This window comes from Acanthochromis polyacanthus, chromosome 13 (assembly GCF_021347895.1).
Source record: "Acanthochromis polyacanthus isolate Apoly-LR-REF ecotype Palm Island chromosome 13, KAUST_Apoly_ChrSc, whole genome shotgun sequence".
NCBI classification, from domain to species: domain Eukaryota; kingdom Metazoa; phylum Chordata; class Actinopteri; family Pomacentridae; genus Acanthochromis; species Acanthochromis polyacanthus.
This window is the reverse complement of record NC_067125.1, coordinates 21592509-21616935: the sequence shown is the minus strand read 5'-3', so window position 1 is coordinate 21616935 and position 24427 is coordinate 21592509. Positions and strand designations below refer to the sequence as shown.

The window sequence follows — 24427 nt, the reverse complement described above, 5'->3', positions numbered from 1 at the left end:
TCGTGGCCCCATGCACCAATAGTCAATCTGATCTTAAGGTTAAATTCAATTAAATGTTGAGTAAAGGTGGTGCACACCTTATTCTTCATATTTCTGGCCCAAAATGTTAAGTGTGAAAATTTATGTTTCTGCCATCGAAGTCAGCTGAATAACCTTAAAGGATTAAGAAATATGAATAAGTGAATATTGCTTTAAAGGGAACCTTTCGGTGGAACAAATGTAGTTACCTTGTTGGGATCAGGTCATTTACATTAGATACACACCTGCTTCTTCTATGAGTGAATGAGAGGATTGAAGAAGAGTGCAATGTTTTCTTTTAGAAGTTTTCTACCGAAAAGTTTATGCGGCCACTGTGGGGAATATTCATTTCAACCTATCTATCAAACAATCATGTTTTAATTCTATCTTTAGTTATAATCCATTTAATCATAAATTATCATTTGATCACATCATGTAACCAATTATATATCAGTGTGCTTGCAACTTGTATTAACCCCATAATCAAGTATATTAGAGAGCTAATGAAAATGTTTAAGCTTCAACTTCTAACCTAAAGGAAAATGTTGACTTAAGGTAAATACTTCACGTTCTATTTAGCAAAAGGCCTGCGGTTTCATATGACTTTAAGAATAGCGCTGAGGGGAAAATTACTCGCATTCCATCCTCGTCTCATCTTGACAAGTTGACACAAAAATAAGCCACAGGCTGACGGTTTTAAGAGAAAAAGGTACAACACCCGTTAAACCGGATGGAGCACCTTGAAGAAAAGGGGGGCTTCTGTGGTTTCAGAGATGTGCTGAGTGTCACGTAGGCACAGAGGACAAAGAAAGGGCTGAAAGGTTCAAACAAAGGCCAGTTGCTCAAACAAGAATAAAAGTTAAAGTATTAGACCATAAACAATATTGGGGAATTAAGATTAAAATATAACGTTCATAAGAAAAATACTTAAAAGAAAATATAATCAACATTGTCTTAAATTAACAGTAAATTGGGGACAGGCATAGAAATCTTATATTAACCTATGAGGAGAAATCAGATTAATCTGCCTTATACAAATAATTAAATTACTGATATTGTTGTACTATTATTAAATATAAGTTTAATAAGCTGAATTAATAAAACTCAAACCTCAGCATAAATTGAGCAAGAAGCTGAGCACCTGTTGTCTGCAGAGAGCTGAGTTGTAGTCTGTGCAAAGGTCACAGGAAGCCACACCTCAGGCAGGCACATACACACACATGCAAAGTACTCTCAATACAGGGTGAAGACGGCTCGGATTGGACGAAGACTGAAGACATCCAGCAGTGTGAACCAATCAGAAAACAACACCTTCTTAGTTAAAAACTCCTGTAATAGTTTAGAACTCACTCTCTGTTGCAAACAGCTGCATGCAGAGGAATATTGTCTTAGTCTAGTCAGTCTGATGCCAGCTAGAACAACAGGGAGTCTGCATGCATGCATTTCTGTACTATCCAAATGCGTTTTTTACTAAATATTCTTAAATGAATATTTTGACTCGGAGTCATCCTTGTCTCCGAGTGTTATTCCTCATTAACAGTACCAAAGAATCCGTTCTAACACCACTGAGGCATGAAGCGTCTGCCTATTTTTATATTGTGCAGTTGTTTGTGTCCATTTTACATTTCTTTTGTCAGTTTTTGAATTTCTGCTCGGACTCATATTTGTATATTTATTTGCTGAGTTCTCACAACATTGACAGTTGAATTTCGCCACTTTGGCATGACGTCAGGAATAAATGTCTGTGTGAAAAAGAACACCTTGTCGTCCATGATTAAACTGGAGGGGAGCTTGGAGTTATTTTGGATGAGGATCTGCAATGAGCTCACACTTAAAACAAGTCTCTAGTGCAGCCTTCTTTCACCTGCAAAAAATCCTCAAAATTAGGAATGGATGAAAATAAATGTAAAAGTAACCAAAGTCTGAAAGACAGAGTGCTGCAACTTAAACAGACTGTTGAAGTAGCAATGTTACATGTGCCATGTCTGAAAAGGACTGAAGATGTTCTTTGACTTAGAATAGACGATTTAACAGGATATCAGAGAAGCTTAATGGTCTAATGTTGGCTGCATCTGGAATTTTAACAAGTGGCCATCAGCAGTGCTTAAAAATAAGAGGCTGCTACTTAAATGTTTATTTACTGCCCTTCCTCTTATCCGTGCATCCTACAGACACTACTGTATGAATTCAGAGTCACTCAACAGTGTGTTCAGATTTCCACACAAATTTTCACTCCCACAGGCAGCCCAGTTCTCACACTTTAGAGCATCGCTGTGGTAAAGGAGAGCAGAACGGCAGAACCAGCAGCCTGAGGTGCACAAAACACAGCAGAGTTCCCTGACAGAAGTACTGGGAGTTCATTTTATTGTTTTTTTGTTTTGTTTTGTTTTTATCGCTGGTATCAATTCATGAAAATTTGCCAGGACCAGCCCTGATACCAATCCTTATGGTTGTCATATGACATGTCTGGGCTAGTAGTTGTATTTTAAGTGATCAATTGATCTGATCAGCTGCAGTAAATGACTTTCAGGTTTTTCCTCTGTCGCTAGCTGGCTGTAGGATAAAGCGTCTCAGAAAGTCCTGTCTTTTTTGAACATCTCCTCTAAGATAGATGATAAATAAAGCCGTTGCAAAGATTATTTATGAGTTAATCTGACTGATGACCCCACGGGCTTTTTTTTCCCTTTTTTTGCAGAGAGAAACACATTTCAGTTAACAAGTGACGACATAAGCTCAGCAGCACATCAGCTACAGTCTGCCAGGTATATGAGGCAAGTAGACTTCATATGCTTCATCTCATGTGAGATGAATCGTGAACTCCAATCCAAAGAATACACCGAGGTATTAGATGTTTTTGATCCATTCTGGTGATTCTTTTATCTTGCTGGATTAACAAACTGGATCACCAGGCTCACTCTTCGTGTTTTTTAAATCAATCACTGTTGACAGTTTTTTTTTTGGCTTTTATCACTGGTTCATGTCATTTCCAGCCAGAAAAAAAAAATCATTATAAATCAAAATCTGACATGAGCCTGTAATTTAAGGGGTAACAACTTCTGTTTGATGAAAAGAAACAGATACTTCTATGAAGTCAGGAATGAGAAGTTACTGTAGAAAAGTTATAGTAGAAGCAAGTTAAATATAAAATACAGTATTGTTTTGTAAGCCTACTATGAAGTTACTAAAATCAGCCAGACTGACCATCCAAACAGGACGTTATTGTACAGTATGTGAAACTGAATACATAGCACAGTGTCCCACTGGTGGGTCAGCTGTTATTAAATGAATGCAGTGCAACCAAATACACAAAATACAAATTAAAAAATAAAGTTTTAAATGGCAATGCACATTTCAAAGTTTCTAATGGTCAGGCAGATATTGATGAACTGCATTTGAATGGTGAACCAGACATCTGTAATATGTTCATGTCAATACAAAAGAACTGCAGAACTAGAAGCACCACTTTGTAGTAGCATGACTCCACCAGCCTGTTAAGATGCAGTTTACATCCATCTCTGTCTAAACTCACAATATATGTAGTAAAAACTTTTAAATGTCTAAGGTCACTGTCAGAAACAAAAAACTCTCTATTTCTTTGTATGTCTTCACATGGTTGGCCAGTGAATCTGATTTTGATGAAACACACAAATGTCAAAACCTGGTTGTTCTAAACACATCTTTAAGCTAGAAGCACAGAAGTTCCAGTCACCACAGTTTCAAGGTTGCACCCAAAATCATTCATTATCTATACACCACTTAATCCTCTGTAAGGTCATGGGGGGCTGGAGTCTATCCAAGCTGACTGAGGGTGAAGGCAGGGGACACCTGGACAGGTAACAGTCTATCACAGGACTACACAGAGGACCCAGACAAAACTCATACATGCACAGAGAGACCATGCAAACCCCTGGCCCCTGGCTGGGATTGGAGGTGACAGAGCTAACCAGCCACCACCCCAGCAAACATATGATAAGAAAGTCTCCTTCTGTTCCTTAGTTATGGTGTTGAATAGCAGCAAAAAAGAAGTGTTTTAGTGAACAGAGGGATGACCACAGTGAAGTAGACCACTGAAATTTTGGATATAAATGTCATCACTTCATAATTTTATCCAAATAGATGCCGTGTGAAAGCTTGTCTTATCAGTGTATGAATTCTTGAACTATTTTGTGACCACTATGACGTTGACTACCGAAATTCAGTATGTTCATTCTTGAGACCAAAATTTGTCTCACATTTGAAGAATGTCATTTGAAGGACATTGAGCATTCATGAGAATTAGATGGACAAAACTTGAAATAAGCATAATGCCTTCAGCCACAGGTGTTGAAGGCACAGAGCAATAGAAAGTGGTGGTCCATGCAAGTAAGTGGTTGAGGGCCTTTCTCCATGCAAATATCTGATACAGTAAATGAAGAAGTTTTACTGTGAGAGATACAATAATTTAAGTAATCTTAAAGCTATGTTCGAGGGAAAAAAACTAATAAAAATGAATGCTAAGGGGCTAAACAGTTAATAGCTAAGTAGCTCTAATTATTGCCTCTATTGCCTTTCAGAGACTCCTTCCTTTTAATGTTCATGCAAACATTGAATAATATAATGCCTCTCCTTGTCTTTTCATGAAACAGAATATAAGTGACAATCAATAATTTAGGGGTTGTGTCTCTCCCAAACTAGCACATATTAGCAACTACGTACAAATAACAAGCAGCAAGACAAGTCAGTTCAAAAACCTCGGGCTTGACATTTTCATGACCATCACACCTTTAGGTTCAAATTGTACTTGACAAAAACAGTTTGCTTTCCTACAAAGGGGGGGTTTAATTGCTTTCCTTACCTCTACCCCTGATCTAACAACAAGGGTGATGGATACAGAAGGTGTGGATACTTTGTTTCTTTGGTGGATACTTGTACGGTATTATAAATCTTTCCTATTTGATGTATTTCACCAAAGGTAGTCTTGCTTTCTGCATCTGAACATGTGACTAAAACTGTGTTTGAGGTTTCTCTGTGTATGAGACGAACAACTGAGTTATGCATCAACAAGAGCCAACCAAAAGAGCCAAAATGTTATTTAAATATCATGTTGGTTGTTTTCACAAAATTCTAGTTTAAGCAGTATGCTCTATGACTCAGTCTTACCTTGATATCTGAGTAGTACTGATCCAGCCTGAGACCTCGGGCTATGGAAGCGGATAGAGATCTGATTGCTGTGGCTTCGTACTACCAACCCCCTCATCAGAATGGACTCATTGGCCAGCATGGTGTTTTCCCGGTGGCCCACATCCTCAAACACCACCTTGTCTCCCTCAGATAGATTCACATTCATCACCTAACAAAAAACAGAGTAGGGGTTAGCCCACTTGTACATCTCATAAAAACACAACTAGAAAAGATCCACATCCTCCCAGGTCTCAGAACCTGAAGCAGGAAACCAATAAAGACTGTAGACCTGTTGTAGTCTGTAGTAATGTTCCCCTCAGCCATCACCTGCTCTTCTTTTTCACATCTAATGTACAACAAATCTGGAAGTCAGTAGAAGTTAGGTGGCTGGTTTCAGATAAACCAAAACTGCTTTTTGTGCTTTAATAAAATTGTAATTACACATTTTTATCTACAGTATTTCATTGTCTTCATATCACATATCATACATGAAGTGTGTTCCAAAAGACTGAGACTGTGGTTCACACGCAAACCAAAATAATCAGACAGTTTGATGAGTTGAAAACATTTGAAGAGAAGAAGTTATCGCATTGTGATAAAAATACAAAATGCTGAAAATTAATATTTGAGATTCCTCTTTGCATCTGGGCCAGCAATGAAAACGAAGCACCTGCAGTCAGTCAGCTCCACCCTGACTGAGGAGAGGCAGCCCTCCGTTCATCAGTGGCATGTTTCTTACTCTGATTCACACTGATGTGGAGAAGGAGTCATACAGCAGCAGGATAGCGGGCCCTAACACAGCTTACTTGATGTCATGTATTAAATTGATACTAGTACTATTGCAGAATTCTTCAGGATTGAACAAAAAAAGTCTTGATTATTAATAAGCTGCTCAAAAATATGCCTCTTTCTGCCTGTCACACCATTGCATGTGTAAATGACATGAAAATTGTACTATTCGCGTAATATGTATTTGCAGTCATGGCCACTTGCATCAAAATTGCACCCAACTCACACTTTGCAACAGCAGTTCCCCACTTTGTTCTGGATCATTTCAAAAGTGGTATAAAGGCTTTGCACAGTTTATCCATTCAGAGTGGCAGCCATTATTGTTGCCACACTGTGAACTGTCATCAGCAAATGAGACAGCAAGGCAGAGAGAGTTTTTCAATTTCCGATTAGATAATAAAATGCTGATATTATGAAAGGGCTTCAGGGTGCAGAAGTGCCAGCCTTCATAGATTAATTTTACATTTGAAGCTATTTGTACTTACAATTTGTGATGGAGGGGTTATTACTTGTGCAGTTCAAGGGCTTGTTTGCACTTTAACTAGCAATAATTTCCCTGTGAATGAAGGCACTGAGTGAAGAATGTTGATCTGACAGGCTGACAGTGACCTTCAACTTTCAAATCTGTAATATTTCATCATGAACATATACGCATGCACCACAACAAACGGCACTGGAGGTTCGCTTTGCACAAATCAAAAGCAAGAAATATAGGAAAAGCAAAAAGGACGATTTAGAGCTCAGTGATTACACTGTAGATAAGCCTGAAAATTGTCATCTTGTCTTCTTTGCTGACAGCATGTCTGGTGAGAAATGTCAACTTTTTATCAGCTTTTTATCACAGCAGGTATATCTTTATTCAGGCGTTAAAAGGGAGGAAGCGTCTTGTCTTGATGCGGTCCTCCATAGATCAAATCATCTGTATCTAGTCTCACCTGGCTCAGAGACGGATCCACAGCTCCCCCGAGAAAAGCTGTGGGAAAGTGTAGGGATGGGAATCAACTGACAGGACACAGGCGACAGTTAACAGCTTGCTCATGTTATGTAAAGATCAAAACTAGACTTTAGACTGTTGTTAGGGAAGGGACAACACTGTGAAGATTGTTGATCTATTTAATATTTGATATAATGTGAATGCATTAAGAATAGAATACATTTCATAGACTTCATGTGAAATACTGCACAATAGATGTACCCTTGGTCCTCACTAAGACATCAGAATGGTACCACTTCAAACATTTTCAGAGCATAGTATTAAACATCCATCCATCCATCCATTCTCTATACACCGTTTTATCCTCACTAGGGCTGGAGCCTATCCCAGCTGACTCAGGCGAAGGCAGGGGACACCCTGGACAGGTCGCCAGTCTGTCGCAGGGCTACATATACAGACAAACAATCACACTCACATTCACACCTACGGGCAATTTAGAGTGATCAATTAACCTCAGCATATTTTTGGACTGTGGGAGGAAGCCGGAGCACCTGGAGAAAACCCACGCATGCACAGGGAGAACATGCAAACTCCATGCAGAAAGATCCCAGGAAAGCCGGGACGTGAACCAGGGATCTTCTCGCTGCAAGGCGAAAGGGCTAACCACTAACCACTGCAGCCCTAGTATTAAAATTAACAAATGAAACAGTATGGTCCGATATTTTTGTTTATTTCATATTTAAATGTCAGAAAGACAATTTTCTGTTATGAACAATGTTTCTTAGTGTAGACCTACCTATATATTTCAGGAATTTACTGTCCCATCTTACACATACCTTCTGTTACTGTCATACAGTGACCAAGCAAAACCAAAATTAGTCAGCACAGTCATCAATAATCCCATTCATTTTATTGTATATGAGATTTTGTAGCTTTGCAAGTTCAAAACAAGCAATTGAACAGGTGTACCTAATACAGTGGTGGGTTGAGTGTGTGTGTGTGTGTGTGTGTGTGTGTGTGTGTGTGTGTGTGTGTGTGTGTGTGTGTGTGTGTGTGTGTGTGTGTGTGTGTGTGTGTGTGTTCTTGTACTTGCTACATTGTGAGAACCATTTTCTGCATTTAACTATCAAAGTGAGGACATTTTTACAAAGTGAGGACATTTTGGCCGGTCCTCACTTTGAAACAGCCATGTTTGAGGGTGAAGACTTGTTTTTAGAGAACAGGTATGAATTGAGGTTTGGTTAGGGTTAGGGTAAGGATTAAGTTTAGGCAATCAGTTGTGATGGTTAAGGTTAGGGTAAGGCTCTAGGAAATGCATTACGCCTATGGATGTCCTCACTAAGATAGAAGTACAAACGTGTGTGTGTGTGTGTGTGTGCGTGCGTGCGTGCGTGCGTGCGTGCGTGCGTGCGTGCGTGTGTGTGCGTGTGTGCGTGTGCGTGTGCGTGCGTTTGTGTACAGTTTTGAGTTTGGTGGACTCTTGGGTGAAAGTACTGTTGCTAACTCATGCCTCCACTCATCCCTACTACCAGGCTTTGCAGCTTCTTCAAACTGGCAGCCTTTCTTACTACCTTCAAATGCAGTCCAGTTGCATAGAAGTATAATTTTGGGGCACCCTGGTAGATCAACAGGTTGAGCAGGCGACTCATAAACAGGGGCTTTAGTCCCCAATGCAGCAGCCATGGGTTCTAATCCAGCTTACAGCCCTTTGCCGCAATTCTTCCCTCATTCTTCTCCTAATTTTCCTCTCTCTATCTCTGTGCTGTCCTGACAATAAAGCCATAAAAATAAATAAAAAATAACATACATGTAATTTTGAGGAGACAGGATTAATCTGCTTCTACTGCGATTAAGACAGCACAACTACAGCTGGAGCTTTGGTTAGTCAAGTGAAGATGATGACATCTACAGTCAGCGTCCTTATAATGGAGTTTTAACGGGTTCTGAATAGAAACTCTGGAGCAGACTGCAGGAAAGGACAGTTCTGAGTCAGTTTTCAGCAAAGTCAAGTCTTACTTCATATCCAGTTAAAACTGAAAGTTCCGCAATTGATGACAACAAAGCTGTCTTTATGACAACAGAGCAAACTTCCAGCCACTAATAAAGACCATAAAATTCAACTGAAAATTGTGTGAAGAAAAGCTACTCAGTGGATGTTAAGACTGTTTTGTCAGAGCAATAGTCATGGTCTTTACATGCTGTCATCCTCATTTTACAAACTGTGACTCATGCCACAGGTAGGCAGTTTGGTAAAAATGTAAAATGAGGGAGGGATTGATGGCTGTTATCACTTAAATCCACTTATATTATTTATGTAATATACTGCACATAGAGTCCATTATTCAATTACAGTGCACTTTACTTGCGACCCACGTACAGTAAGAGCTTATCCAGCCCAACGCAACATGAATGACTCATACAGTACGAGCTCAGCGGCCTCTGCAGTGTACTTGTGTATAACAAGTCATAATGTGCTGTTAATGAACTTGTGGACACAGCATCAGAATAATAGTGTGCTGAACAAAGGGCATCACCAAGTAATCACATTATGCCTTCAGCACAGGGATAATAAAACACTTGAGGGAACATTGGGAGACGTAATCCAATTTGCCCTGGCACCAGTCCAGCTTCTGTATAACTGTACCTCACAAACATGGCCATGGGCGGGTGAACCCACATATAGAAAAAGACTTATTACTCTGTCAACATAATGGATCACAATACTCTTTCAACTCAGAGTCACTGGCTGCAGTAAATGCAACTTAAGATATAAGCAGAAAATGAGACATGTCAACAAGTTCCCAAACACAATCTATTAAAAACCACAGCTGTGTTTTTGGAAGCTCATTGTTGTTGTACTGATGTCAAACTGAGAATGCAGCATAAATAATGAACTGATTGTCAATTTCACTTCCTGCAGTTAAATAGCTCCATTCCTTATAGAAGCAGTTGCAAATGGAAAAACATTCACAGTCTAACAGAAATGTTGAATCAGATAATATATGGTCCAGACAGCACTTTCGCATGTTAACGTCAACATGCTAACACTGGCAATGCAAACAGCAGTGTGGTATGTTAACATGCCAGTATTCTTTGCCAAATAGCACTAAATACAAAGTACAGGTACACTGTGCTAAATGCTTTGCAGGCACTACAAAGGATTTTTCTCCAATCCTGAGGGGAGAAGCTTGGGAGATGTCAATCAAAATCAAAAACAAAATCTTGTGGTACCACAGAAAAAGCCAGAAAGCCCTAAAGACACTATACTGCCACATCCCCTTGGGGATAATAAATGACTATATAGAATGTCATTGGCAAACCATTCAAAGTTTATCTACTTGTTGACATATTTCAAGCAGTACTAATGTGGTTGGGCAGACAAAATTGGAATCACTATAGTCACAACTACAAGTTTGTGTTTGGTTCAGTGATATCATACTATCATGAAACAAAATCCATACATCATTAAGAGGTGATGACTGTCATTGTTATTCACTAAATATACTTTTATTCACTCGACAAGTCGTATGGCAAAAGTGAGACATTTTATTCTTGCCATACATCAAGACAAGGGCTTCCCCCAGGACAGTAATGAGCATTTTGTTGCATGGTAAACATTGTTTATAAAAATGACAGTCAAAACTTTTCTGTCAAAATGCGTTTGTATTTTAATGACAGTGTCCATGGCTTTGGACTGAACAGTTTTCAAAGTGCTTATGAGTTCAATGAGCCATGCTCCACCTGTAGCTGGAAGGCTTTTATGTTTGATTTAATTAAGGCCTCTGGCATTTTTTTTCGATACAGGCTACAACTGTAACAGGTTGCCAGTGCTTCATAATAGTCTACATTCAGGTTCACACGTGTCCAGTGGAATAAATTCTTTGTTAACCAACAAAATGTTTGTAAATGCAGGTTACACACATACACAAACACAATATGATACTACTTTGAGGACAACTGAACCTGAATAGATGATGATAACCACCACTGCTGATACTGATAAGCTGATACAAACTGGGACCCAATGGAAAGCAAAAAAATTTTTTTTTTTTTTAAAAACTGGAGCAGTATTTCTCAAAAGCCACCAAAAAAAACAAACAAACAGACCAAAAAAAAAAAAACCCACAAAAGGCTAAATTAACAAATAACAATAAAATTCCCCATGGACAATAAGATTTTTTTTTCATAAAATCGTTTGTACTGACCATCAGTGATCCTGTATTTAAAGCACTACATTGATCTCAGAGTGGTTTACAGTCTTGCAAATGACAAGAACACAACTGCTAGCTTGGGAAATGTCACTTCACTTCAACCGGAGACCATTTCCACTTCAGTAATCAACAATGGAACATGCATGACGCTATAACTTCAGTTATTTACATTTGCCACGGAAGACCACAGTTGAAAGCATTCTCTTTAAGAACAGTTTACTATTGTACACAGTGATTCCAAATATATGTGTGAAGGCTGTGCCAAATGAGTCTTATGGTGAGCTGTTGAATTACTAGTAACCATTATCTGTGGTGACACACAGAAATGAATTTGACATGAAGTAATCAAGATATGACTGACTTTCAACTTTTGTTCAACAGGTTTTTCCTTCCATTTTTGCAGATAGTCATTGGCCAAATTAACGTAATGATAAAGAGAAGGATTATTCTTTATACGTGGATGCAATTCATTTGCTGTTCATGACTCCCTCAAGTGTGGAACCCAAGGACATTATCAAATGCTGAGTTTCTCCTGCTGTCAGGACGTGGAAAGTAGCTCAGCGGGGTTGACATCAGATGACAATGATCGACTTAGCCCTTAGAACATTCCATTTTTTGCCTTTCCTTTCCTTCTGCATATTTGAATCTTGAGTCGGAGTATCTCTGAAACAGCAAGACTTGTGGGGTGTGACAAGAGATAAACCATGAACCGGTGACAGGCTGATGGGAAAGCCTGAACTGCTGTGGCTAAAATTCACAACTTAAAGGACTTAAAGGATCTGCTGCTAATGTCTTTATGCCTGATACCACAGGACGACTTCAGAGCACAGGCTGAATTCAGGCCTCAGTAGGTCTGTTGTTTCAGCTATGAACAAAGGGCAAACTCCATTTTAGACATTTGGTGTTAATATTTTAGCTCAATAGTGTTGTCAGTTTTCTTTAGCTTGTTTATATTTTGAATGCAAACAGATGTTCCAATGTGATCGAACAGAGTGTTTTACACTGTATTAAAGCAATATACTGAAATATATTCCTTTTTATTCCATCATGTAACATACATATTTACATAGTGAATAATAAAACTCTTATCTCATACAGCGATACAGCAGAGAATAGAAAGCACTGAGCGCTGTGGTGTAAAGAGAAAAGCTTCTCTGACATCCATTTACTTTATAAAAGCAACAAATGACAGCTGAATAATTCAACTGACACTCCCTCATTAAATATAAGCTGACAACTTTGGGGGACAGCATGGAGGATGAGAGCAAAACAGGGACAGATGGAACCCTGGGATATGGCATTGACTAATGGATCAAAGTCTGTGTGTGTGTGTGTGTGTGTGCGTGCGTGCGCGTGCGTGCGTCTGTGTGTGTGTGAAAACAAACGCAGAAACACAAAGAAGAAGATGGCAAGAAATGAGGGAAGATTCAATGTAATGCAAAACCATGTTGAATGTTTTAGACTATATTTCTGTATTATTCTGTTCTCTGCTGAGACCCTTTGTTGATCCTCTTCTTGTGTGCAACACAGACAGAAAGCCCAGCACGTAAAGAAAGAAAGACTATTTACCTCCAATTGGTTAACTCCTTCAAAGCATCACATTTCTCCCTTTACCCATAATAGCAGCTGTATAAGTGAAGGAACCTGCCTCTTTAATGCCTCAAGCTGTATTCTGTATACTCGAGTACTAACATTGTCCCTGTCACGACAGGGAAATAATGTCTATTCTACGTATGAGGAGAGGAGATGTGTGCGCCTGAGTGTGTGTGTGTTTGCTAATTAACGGCAGTAATTAAGAGGGAGGTGAGTAAATGATGGAGTCAGGGGAACATCTGTTCCAGCAGGAGAAGTGGGTCACAGTGGAGAGAGAACAGAGACAGACTGAAGAATCTCTGAGCCTGTCAGTAAAGGCCATGGATGATGAAAATCCAGCTTTTCCACTCCTCACTAACTATCTAAACTGTCTAATGGACGTAAGCACCACAGTTTTACTTTGTAGGAAAATGAAATTCAGACAGCCTTTCAGTTCCACCACTGAATTAATAAAGATGGTTAAGATCTCATCGTATATTCTGTATTTAGGCATATTAAATGCATCTGTTTTGAGTGCTGACTGTGTATTCAGAGCTTGATGAATTTTATTAGTCTCTGCTGGAGAGATCCTTTGTTGTCCAACAGATCCAGCAGGGAGCCACACGGTTGCACATGTTCCTTCAATACCATGAAACATACGTGATTTTGACTCAGTCCCACACACACCGTCCTGCTGCCTGAAAGTATTCCTGCTGCATTAGAGGAGGATTAATCAGTCACTGAGCATATACCCAGACTGTCTGAATGTTTGAATCCTATTTGTAAATAACAGACTGCATAATGAGGTCATTTTAAAAGATTTAGATCTTCATTAATGCTCTGGGTATAATGACATTTTTTGGAGTATCCTGGTTACATGTTGAACATGTAAACATCAGGGAGGAACAGTCTGGTGACACTAATGAGAACACATCAGAGCACGTGCATGCAGGCAGGTATGTAGTTAGACATCCAAACATCTATCCTGCAATGGTTGGAGCAAAGACAGTTTTATTCTTTTCATTATCACAGAGCTTGGCTTATTGATTGCCCTCAGCATGTAAGTGACTTTCCATGAATACAACAAAATTTCCTTCTGAAATACTTTGAAACTCATGATTAAAAGAGAATTATTTAAATAAGTAAGGACACTATGTACAATTTCACAGAAATTTCCTGTAAACAATTATATTTACATTTCTTCTATAAGGAGAAAGTAACTATGTCTATCTGTGCACTGTGTGTTGCTCTTTTCTTTGTACCGTTTCTGCTGCTCTCTCTCTATACACCGCTTTATCCTCACTAGGGTCGCGGGGGTGCTGGAGCCTATCCCAGCTGACTTGGGCGAAGGCAGGGGACACCCTGGACAGGTCACCAGTCTGTCACAGGGCTACATATACAGACGAACAATCACGCTCACATTCACACCCGTTTCTGCTGCTGTAACACAGATTTTTTTTTCTTTTAGAAATTTAGAAATTTACACCCAAAAATACCAAAAATATTAATTCAGTAATAATTCTGCAACTGCAAGGTTACAATGAGCAGCCCTAAGCTCTATGGATAAGTGGCACATGGTAGAATTCATAAATCTGTTTGTCCAACTACTACTACTACTACTTCCTTATAGGAATAAATGAAATTTCCCAAAAATTCTGTTAAAATTTATATTCCTGCTTCCACTGAATCAAAATACTGACTGAATTGATGATTGATGTTACTGAACATGTTCAAAGGTTCTCAGTAAGAGCCAGATTTGATGCCACAGATATGAGATGCAACCAACCTTTGTGAGGCCTGATGGATCAGTTGGAGAATTCACTCTAGGTGTATTTGTCTTTTCTTGTTTTTAGATAGTTATCTAGCTGCTGACAAAAATCCACAGAGCCTGCTTTTTTTTCCATTTCCCTAACCTATTATGTACAAAAAGACTGCATAAACTAAATCAGACATTGATCTCGAACAACTGTCTGTGACTCCGATAAGAAACAAGATATTTACTTTATCAGATATTCAGTCATAAATGGATTATTTCCAGGTCACTTCACCTCCAACTGTAAGAAAGACCCTCAGTCAGCTAGTAAGCAGCATTACTGGACTGTACAGTACTAATCAATAATGAATAAACTCTACTGCTATATATTAAGCAATGAAATTCTTTCGTCATTTTCCCATGAGCAATTGAAGCAATAGATTGCACCCATGTTCCCATTTCTAGAGCATGGAAATGTTCTCACAGCCTCAGTGGGAGACACTCTAGTGTTTCAGTTAAAAAGATCTCTGCAGCAGTCTGTCTTAATGACCAGACAGAGATAAGACTATTAATGTAGTCAGGCTTTCACTATCTGCAGTTAACATGCACTAATCCACTTTAACAGCAACATACTTACATTTCATTGTAGTGACAGTAATTTCCACTGTTTTCTTTGTTTTTCACCTGAATACGTATTTAACAGTCTACTTTCCATGTTGAGCACTTTTGGATTTGCACTTGATACAATATGTTCAAACTGTCACCATTTTTTTTCCAAATGGCAGACTCGCCTTAGTTTTAATTACTTCTAAATCCACTTGAATATAGCAACTCCAACACCTTAAAGAAACAGGATGCCAGTCACTGTAGATGAGCTGCATTTTCATTAAGGATTCACCGGCTTCATTTTAGAGCTTAGTCTGAGTTTTTGTTAAGCGATGTCTGCCTCCAGCAATAGGTAAGTCTTAGAGTTTACTTTGTTAAACTTACTTCCAGTCAGGGGCATTAATTGTAAAGGGCAGCAAGCTAAAGCTGCAGGCATTTACTGCACATTGACACACTGGATGTAATTCTACAGACAGTGATGGACAATTTTCTACTGCATCACACACTGTAAATGGTAACATATAATTTACGTGGCAATAACATTTGTATCTTGATGCATTTCAAGAATGAATCATGAAGATCATTTTTGCTTAAAGCAAACAGCTAAATGGAAGTTGGAAGGGAAGCAAAGACATGCAATATTAATAAGCGTCTGTAATTTAATGTCTTCTGCATAAACAGGCAGAATGCTGAGACCAGTAAGTGAGAGGTGCATGTGATTATTTTTGTAGCCTGATGTCATTTTCATGTGATTTAATGTAGGTAAACACAGATGACGACCAAGGTAATGGCACTGCACTCTGCAGAGCCACTTCTCAAATCAGAGGCCCCAGATTCAATAACTTTCATGTCCTGCTGACTTAAGGTCACTGCAAGGATTTTTCTTGCAATGTAAAAAACAACAACAAAAAAGCTGTGGACAGAGATTATCTGTAAGAATCACACAGACTCATTGTAGATACATGCAGATGGAAGCATTTTTCGTTAAATTAAACATCACGTTTTGATGTAGCTCTACCAAAATTCTAACAACTGTCATTCCACTGACTTATTTGAATGAACCTCGCATCTGTTTCTCCCGGTACCTGTGCACAATGTGCTCTGCACTGCATGGGTGCCGAAATACCACACAAGCAAAGAGAATTTCAAGGTCAGAAAAATACCAAACTGTCAGAGAGCTGCTTATGTTTATCATTATGCCATCACACAAATAAGATTGTCTGTTCAATACAGACAGTAATGTCTTTTAATAATGCACACAGCACCACCACTTACATACAACAGAAAGGCCACAGTAAATTGAATTTGAGATTCCAATTTCATTTTGGCACTATTTACTCTGGCAAAATATGAAATAATAACATCATTCTCTCGCCACTGGTTTCCATACTGATGGGGTTGAAATGCTTTTGTCTTGTGGGCTATCGCTGTAGAACAAAGAGTGCCCCAGCTACAGTACAAGCTAGTGCTGTAGCAATAGAGACAACATGAGGTGAACATGGCCTTCTCTTTGTGAATAAATGAAAAAGTGCAGGAAAATATCTGTCCTGTTTTCACAGCCCTGTCCTTGAGACGCCCTGTAGTCGCTGCCACACAAGCTGCTATCAAACAAGAGTCCTGGCTACAAACACAAAAGAGAGAGTAACTCGAGATTAGTCTGGCTCTTTGAAAGGAAATTGAACATTGTGTCACAGCGACCAGACGAGACAGGTTCTTTCTCTCTGTTTTATTCCTTTTCCCCCTCAGGACAGCCAGGTAATCATTGTTTCATGGACAGTATGAATGCAGATGGGTTTGAGGTCATCTGAACAGAGGAGCAGCCCTATGAAGGTCACACCTAGACAGCTTGTAAAATCAGCCTTCACAAACTCAAGAGCATAGCAAAACAAATAATGAGGAAATTATTAAACCAATTTTTCAAAAGGATTTTAAGACTCTCTCTTATGACTTGTAATATTTTCGGGACATAAATGTCCAGTATATCCATGCATCGTGTTCTATAATTCATCTGTGCACCACCCTGTGGAAAACCTGTACTTCATCATGTCCAAAGAAAACTGCTAAACAGACGTTACTAAACGTAAATCTATGAACTGGCTGTTCAGCACATATTGCTTCAATCTCAGTGCTGAGAGTACGTTGTAAATGCTGCTGCTTTGTAGCTGCGTGGTATCTTAAAATCCATCCCTCCATTATCTATACACCTTTTAATCCTCATTAGGGTCATGGGGTGCTGGAGTCTATCCCAGCTGACTGAGGATGAAGACAGGAGACACCTGGACAGGTAACAGTCTATCACAGGACTACACATAGAGAAAAACAATCACACTCACATTCACACCTACAGACTATTTAGAATCATCAGTTAACCTCAGCATGTTTCTGGACTGTGGGAGGAAGCTGGAGAACCTGGAGTAAATCCACACATGCACAGGGAGAACATGCAAACTCCATGCAGAAAGATCCCAAGACAGTGGGGACTCGAACCAGGGATCTTTTAGCTGCAAGTCACTGTGCAGCCCGGTATCTTAAAATGTTTATCTGAAAACTGAAGCCTTCATTACCCAATGTGTTTTCACAGCTGACTGTAATGTTCCAGTGTACATGGTGATCTCTGATATGACAATTTACAAAAAACATTGTGAACTTCTCAGATTGAATGTCTTGTAATCAAAAGTAGCATTTTCATCTGTGTTGGTATGTAAGCCTAGCATCAGCATTTTATTGCACCTAAAGACATCTTTGTTGCATTTTTAATATGTTTGACAGTAAACTAATCTGTGCCACATAAATTTCTATCACACATTTTAAAAAAATATTTATAATCTTAAGACTCAGTGCCAAACTCACAGAGCTTTATACAACCTTGTACAAAATAAAAGGAATAAGTTAAGTGTTCAGACCCCTGAATTTAATATATAAAAAATGTTTGTTAATTCTGCCAAATGCGATTCAAATAATAATGTTTTTTTTTCTATATATTGCACTGTCGTAGAAGAGCATAATATGTATATTATGTCAACCTGGGAGAAGGAGAGGATTTGGTTTTTGCTTGTTGAAAATGTCTCCTCTTCCCCCATTATTATTTTGAAGGGCCTTAGAGCAAAGCACTGAACCCAGCTTCTCCACTACAGTAGCTTATAGAACTCTGTGGATGTAATGAGAAGAACAGTGTGAATGTGAGGGACTGAACCACTGCAGGGCTGGAAAGTCTTCTATACATATCTTTACATATCAGGTCTATAAAAATGCATCCACTTTATCATACTTTACTCTACCAGCGGGAAAACCCCTCTCTTTCCTTCAGGGAGCATCTACTGACTGTAAAGATCTACACTTATCTTGTTTTCACATTCACCTTCTCTAGTACTGTTTTACCACACACAATCCCCACAATCCCCACACACCTGTCAGAAGATTGGCTTTATGCAACATGCCTGAATAAGGTACAAATAAAATCAGTGCTCTGGCAGAAAACAAAAACCTGAGGAGTAAACGATGAGTAAGGTGAAGGTGTAATAATAAATACATTTAGGCACACTGCAGTGTATTGTATGTATGAACAAAAAAACAGGGTTTACATTCTAAGGGCTGATTGTCAGTGGAAATGGGGCTGCAGGTGATACATTGCATTAATGGAGATGAAACATCTTCCAGTGAATCGTATGAGTAAATCAGACTTCAAAAGGAAACATGGTAGTGGTTAAATACTACTACCCAGCAGCCGAATTCACAAATATGCCAAAAGACTATTTCTCTTGCAGAAACTAAGTAAAGTAATAAATAAATTAACCTAATTTTCTTATTGATTCGTCACAATTCTCACTAATAAATGAAGGAATCTCTGTATCAGTATGTGTCTGTTTTTTGCATAGCCTGACTACCCCTCATCTGACCTGCTTCAGCCTTGGTGAGTGTATTGCTGGGGTAAATGAGCATTTTTTTTAAGAGTTTAGTCACTGGAAATGGCATTGTACATTTGCTGTTGCTAGCATGCCTGTGACAGTGGACACTGAACTGTTAATTTCTATATAACTTGTGGTTTTCTGAGTAGCTACAGCAGTGATGCTCTAAGTGTGATGGTTTCACAGCTGATTTATTTTCCTGTTAAGTGCACATCTGTTAAATACATCTTTTTCCACCTTTCCTAATTTCTTTTGCTTTCAAAAATTTAAGTTTTGTGCAGTATGAGGGCTTGCAGTGATTTGCACCATTACCTGACAGCGATAAGTTTCTAGTCACTGATCTGCTGGAACTTTGCTGTGTGGCATTAGCATGTTCTTCCTATGTTACTGAAACAGTAGGCTGATTGGTGGTTTTAAATTGCCTGTATGTCTCTTTGTGTTAGCCCTGTGATGGACAGGTGACCTGTGCTGGGTGTAACCTGACTCTTCCCAAGTCTCCCAAGTGTTATTTTCAACCACACAATTGTTAAGGAGAATGTTCTGAAAATCCTATGAGCAACATAATGAGTGTTTGTGTCGATTCTCAGTCACGGAATGCCTCATGCTTTAACAGAAGGCTAATAGACTTCATTTTGGTAATTGAAGACATTTCACTTCCAAGAGGCTTTCTTAGATCAACCTGATTGATGAGGAGTAACAAGTATTTATTCTCCCCCAACTCACGAGTTAAGCCTCAGTAATGAATTGATAATCACATAACTCATGATGTGAATGGTGCACCCACCTACTATCTTGTGTTTACTCCTGCTACTCTCTGACTGGACAAGATCTTTTGTCATAGATTGATTTATTCCTGGGCTAGCACAGTGCTTTGGTGGTTATCAATGTGGCCTCATAGCGAGAGGATCCCCGGTTTGTATCCCATCCTGGGCCTGGGATCTTTCTGCATGGAGTTTGCATGTTCTCCCTGTGCAGTGTGGGTTTTCTCCAGGTTCTCCAGCTTCCTCCCACAGTCCAAAAACATGCTGAGGTTAATTGATAACTCTAAATTGTCTGTAGGTGTGAATGTGTTCCTTCTTGATAAAATGACAGCCCTTCCATTATTTGACTATGATATGTCATACAGATCCACTTCAGAAATTCTCCACTCTGCCATAAGATTTGCTGCTGGAGCTCCTCATAGATATAAATAGAAACTAGATGCATCGCCGGCCAATGAGCGATGCGTCAGTGCGCCGCCATCTTGGAACGGGAGCAAGCGGGAGTAAACAAACCAGCGATAAGCGTGTTTATCACACACTGATTGACATCAAATCTCAAAATGTCACAGTCTTGTGCGGCCTGGGGCTGTACAATACAACGCAACCCAAACACAAGGGCACAAGGAATCACATTCCACAAGTGAGTATGTCCTTTCCATTGAACTTTTCACAAATTTCACCAGATATTGTAGCAGAAACCCATGGTATGATACCAAGACGTTGTCAGTCTGTCACTTCCTGATGTGGCTATATCTTTGGAGAAGTGCACACAGAGATAGCAAATTGGGTTTCAGGAATAAACTCATACTGAACTTAGAAAAGGATATATTGTTTCTGATGAGCAGTTAATGAAATCAATATTATATCTAGCTTTTTTTCATGCACGCATGGAACACAAGTAAATTGAAGAATTTAGGCATGATTCCAACTTTATGCCAGCTATGTGCTGTTATTGTTGTTCCCTTTTTCTCAGAGTGAGAAAAATATATGCCTGCGCGTACTGAATTACTTACTGTTTGTGTTATTGAATTGAGCAAGTACGATGCTGTTGAGTTTGATCTTGTACCGCGTCCGCAATTCTAACCGCAAATCAGAAATCTACAGGTGCAAATCAGAAATCGTACTTCCGGTCCCGCTGAGATATTTGGTGCAAAACTACAAAACGATCTGATCTGTGTATAAATTCTATGCTCTGAGATTGACAGACTTTTCGGCCAGTCAGAGAGAGACGCTTTGCCCGCCAGGCAACCAATCAGAGGTTTTCATTCCATCCGAGGTCACTTTACCGACTTCCGGGTGTGGAATTTCACGATGGACTCCATGGATTTATGGAGAGTCTAACCTGAGCAACAGACTGCAGAATGGTCAGCAGCATAAAGATTTTCACAATAGAATTCTCTTGTCTCCCTCCTTTAATATACTCTGATGTATCCACTATACATTACAGGAGAGTTTGATGGCCTTCTGCTGGGTGACAGGGGTTACCATGCCAACCCAGGCTGATGACCTCATACCCTGACTCTGAACCAGGCCCCCAACAGAACTTCAACCGGACTCACTGCAGGACCAGAGCCCGGGTGGAGATGCCCATAGGTCTGCTGAAAGCTCGTTTCCAGAGCCTACGTCTCCTCAGGGTGACCCCTGAGAGGGCCTGTGATATTACTGTGGCATGTGTTGTTCTTCATAATATTACCACTATTAGAGGAGAGCAACACCCTGCCCTACAAACTGAAGACCCAGATGATGACCCCATCCACCTGCAGCTATCCAGGACAGCAGAGCAGTCAGAGACACCGTATGCAATAATCAGTTTAGAGTTTAAGTCACCATCATCACCACCACAGCAAATAAAGACATGATACACATTTCATTTGGTCTTCTTTATTTCCTACAAATAAAAGATAGTTCAGTTAATGTTCCAATAATTAACATAATTCACCTGTGACCATCACCCACCTCTAACTTGTGCTCCAGTATTTCAATTTCCAGATCTGCCCTCCTAATCTGTTTTTGGATTTTTCTCAGCAAATGCAGTTTGTAAATCCGTTTTACTGATAACTGGGAATACATAGAGGACATTCAATTATACAGTTGCACATGAATTCCACAGAATGAACCTCTGGTGTTTCCTGAACATCCATCTCACTGTGTCAGTCTGTGCAGTGGAAGTTGAGCAACCATCCTGCTGCTGTCCAGCCATGCTCTGTTAAAAAGGATGAGAATGTGCGATACTTCAGTGTAGGCTAAATGTCACACTCTATATTCCACCCAAAATCTGAATGAGAAGAGAACTATCAGTAACATACCTCTGTATGCCTTTCTGGATCCCCCTCTGTAAAGGCAGCAGACACAGTTTCATCCTCTTCATCCTAGATCAGTGACATGTTTCAGTACACTTAAACTACCATTTGGATAAATCTTTGGAGTATTGCCTACTTACAATTACAAGGTATATATATATATATATATATATATATACATGCATCCATGACATTTTATACCACCGTTTTACAGGCATCTGCTTTATTTCTGTTGGCTGAGCAGAAGTCTATGTTAGTTTAAATAGGCTTAATTATTTAACAGGACATGATATGGATGCAAACATTTAGGCTATGTGTGGATAAAACAACTGCACAGTCAAACAGCCACTTAATATTTAGGCTACTTTACAATGTAAAACATGATCAACATGAAGTACCTCCATGGAATAATGCCGAGGTCTGACCTGTTTGAACAATGTTTTTATATTTCATCTTAAGCTGCTGCCCCGTGCGCTTCTCCCCCACGAGATTTCACTTAAATTAAATGACTTACTAGGCTGCTATTCAGACAGTTATTCCCTGTAATATTATTACAATTACAAATTAAACTTACGCATTGATCCGGGCTGTTCTTCACGCCGTCTCCCTCTCTTTTGCAGCTGCAGCGGTGTTGCACTTCTTTCTAAAAACGTGTTCAAACTCGCCATATGAGCGCGTTAAAAACTTCCAGTTCAAAAACGCAGCCTTTCGCTTCCCCGTTTCCATGGTGACTCGTCGAATCGGGGTTCCATTGATGCTGTCTTTTCAGACTTGTGGTGCACGCGCGTAACTCCGGGTCAAACTATTCCGAGTTCATTAACCCAACTCAAATCAGCCGTTGTGAAACCGAAAACTCAGAGTTTTCTATCTCAGAGTAGATCAACTCAGAGTTGCGGAAGAAACTCAGAGTTTCTTGAACCTGCTTCGTGAAATAGGCCCCTGGTGATCAGAGAAACCTGACATCACAACAGGTCAACACAACACACATTTGCAGGAAAAGGGTCCCTAAAACTTGTTGTGCTGATTGACACCATCTCTTTGGGAGTGTAATCAAAAGACGACCTCGTAAGCTTTCAAATGAGCCATACCATGTCGAAATCTATGCATTACAAGGAAAGTTATGACCGGAAAACTGTGGCTGTGTAATGGTCTCGCATGTACCAGACGTTGTTTGTTTACAACTTCACTCCTGTTCCAAGATGGCGGCCGGTGACGCATCGCCAGCTTATGCTGGACAGTGGCGCGAGGCTTCTATGATTTCTATGGAGCTCCTACAACACCCACCCCTGCAGTTTGTAGTCACTGATGAACTGGTCCTCCCTGCACTCCCACACACGATTACACTGCTTTCTGTACATCTACAAAACCCTCATTGGTAAAACACCACCATATATGTGTTCATTATTTACCATTCATAACTCCACCCATACTTCTTGCTCTAACATTTTCATTAACCTCCACATTCCCAAAGTCCACACCACTGCCAGTCGATCCTCCTTCCAATTTGATAATGACTGGAACTCTGCAACAATCACTAAAACTCACCTCATACGTATCGCTCTGGTCGTTTAAAAAGTCAGTCAGAGTTACACTTCAGGACCACTGCACCTGTTTTTAGACTTTCTATTTTACAAGTTATGTCATTTGTTTTGTAACATTGTGTGATTTGCTGTACATGCAATCTGTTTTGTTGTTTATCCTGTTTGTGTTCCCCTTCTTGACCAGATCGTTATTGAAAATGAGAATCAGTTTTCAATCAATTTACCTGGTTTAATAAAGGCTAAATAAAATAAAGTATGACTCTTAGTAATTTTATTTTTGCACACTTGTTCAATGTAACTATGCAAAAGTGCTGTCCTGTCTGCATTCCTGAACAGTCTCCACTGACACATCCTGCTGCAGCTTTATTCCTCATCCTCCTGACCTTGCATACTGACCCTGCAGCTAATTCCAAGGCCATGCAAGTATCACTTTCTTTCTGCTAAATGGGTGAATTCAGAAATTACAGTTGGCTTCTCAATGGTGCAGTGCCTCTAAATTTAATCTGCTAACTGCTCCCAGTGACATCACAATGAAATGCTCAGTTCATCTTTGTGGCCTTTATTACAGAGGACAGTGGAGAGAGAGAGAGAGAGAGAGAGAGAGAGAGAGAGAGAGAGAGAGAGAGAGAGAGAGAGAGAGAGAGAGAGAGAGAGAGAGAGAGAGAGAGAGAGAGAGAGAGAGAGAGAGAGAGAAGAGGAAATGTGGGTATAAGAGTGCAGGAATGACATGCAGTAAATGACCATGGGCTGGACTCAAACCCATGTCCACTGCGTTGGGGACTATAACCCCTGTTTATGGGTCACCCGATCAGCTAGCTGATCTATCTGGGTGCCAAGGAGTTAACCAATTTAAGTTAGAATCCCCTAGCATAATCGT

The 24427-nt window shown here is 39.6% G+C and overlaps 1 protein-coding gene across 1 annotated transcript in view; it reads right to left on the bottom strand.

The window, feature by feature from the left end:
- Window positions 1-24427, bottom strand: part of sez6b (seizure related 6 homolog b) — a 311266-nt gene that overhangs the window by 86282 nt on the left and 200557 nt on the right. The window contains exon 4 of the mRNA XM_051958150.1: window positions 5158-5347. Within this exon, the coding sequence (XP_051814110.1) occupies window positions 5158-5347 (190 nt within the window). The remainder of the gene's footprint in view (window positions 1-5157; window positions 5348-24427) is intronic.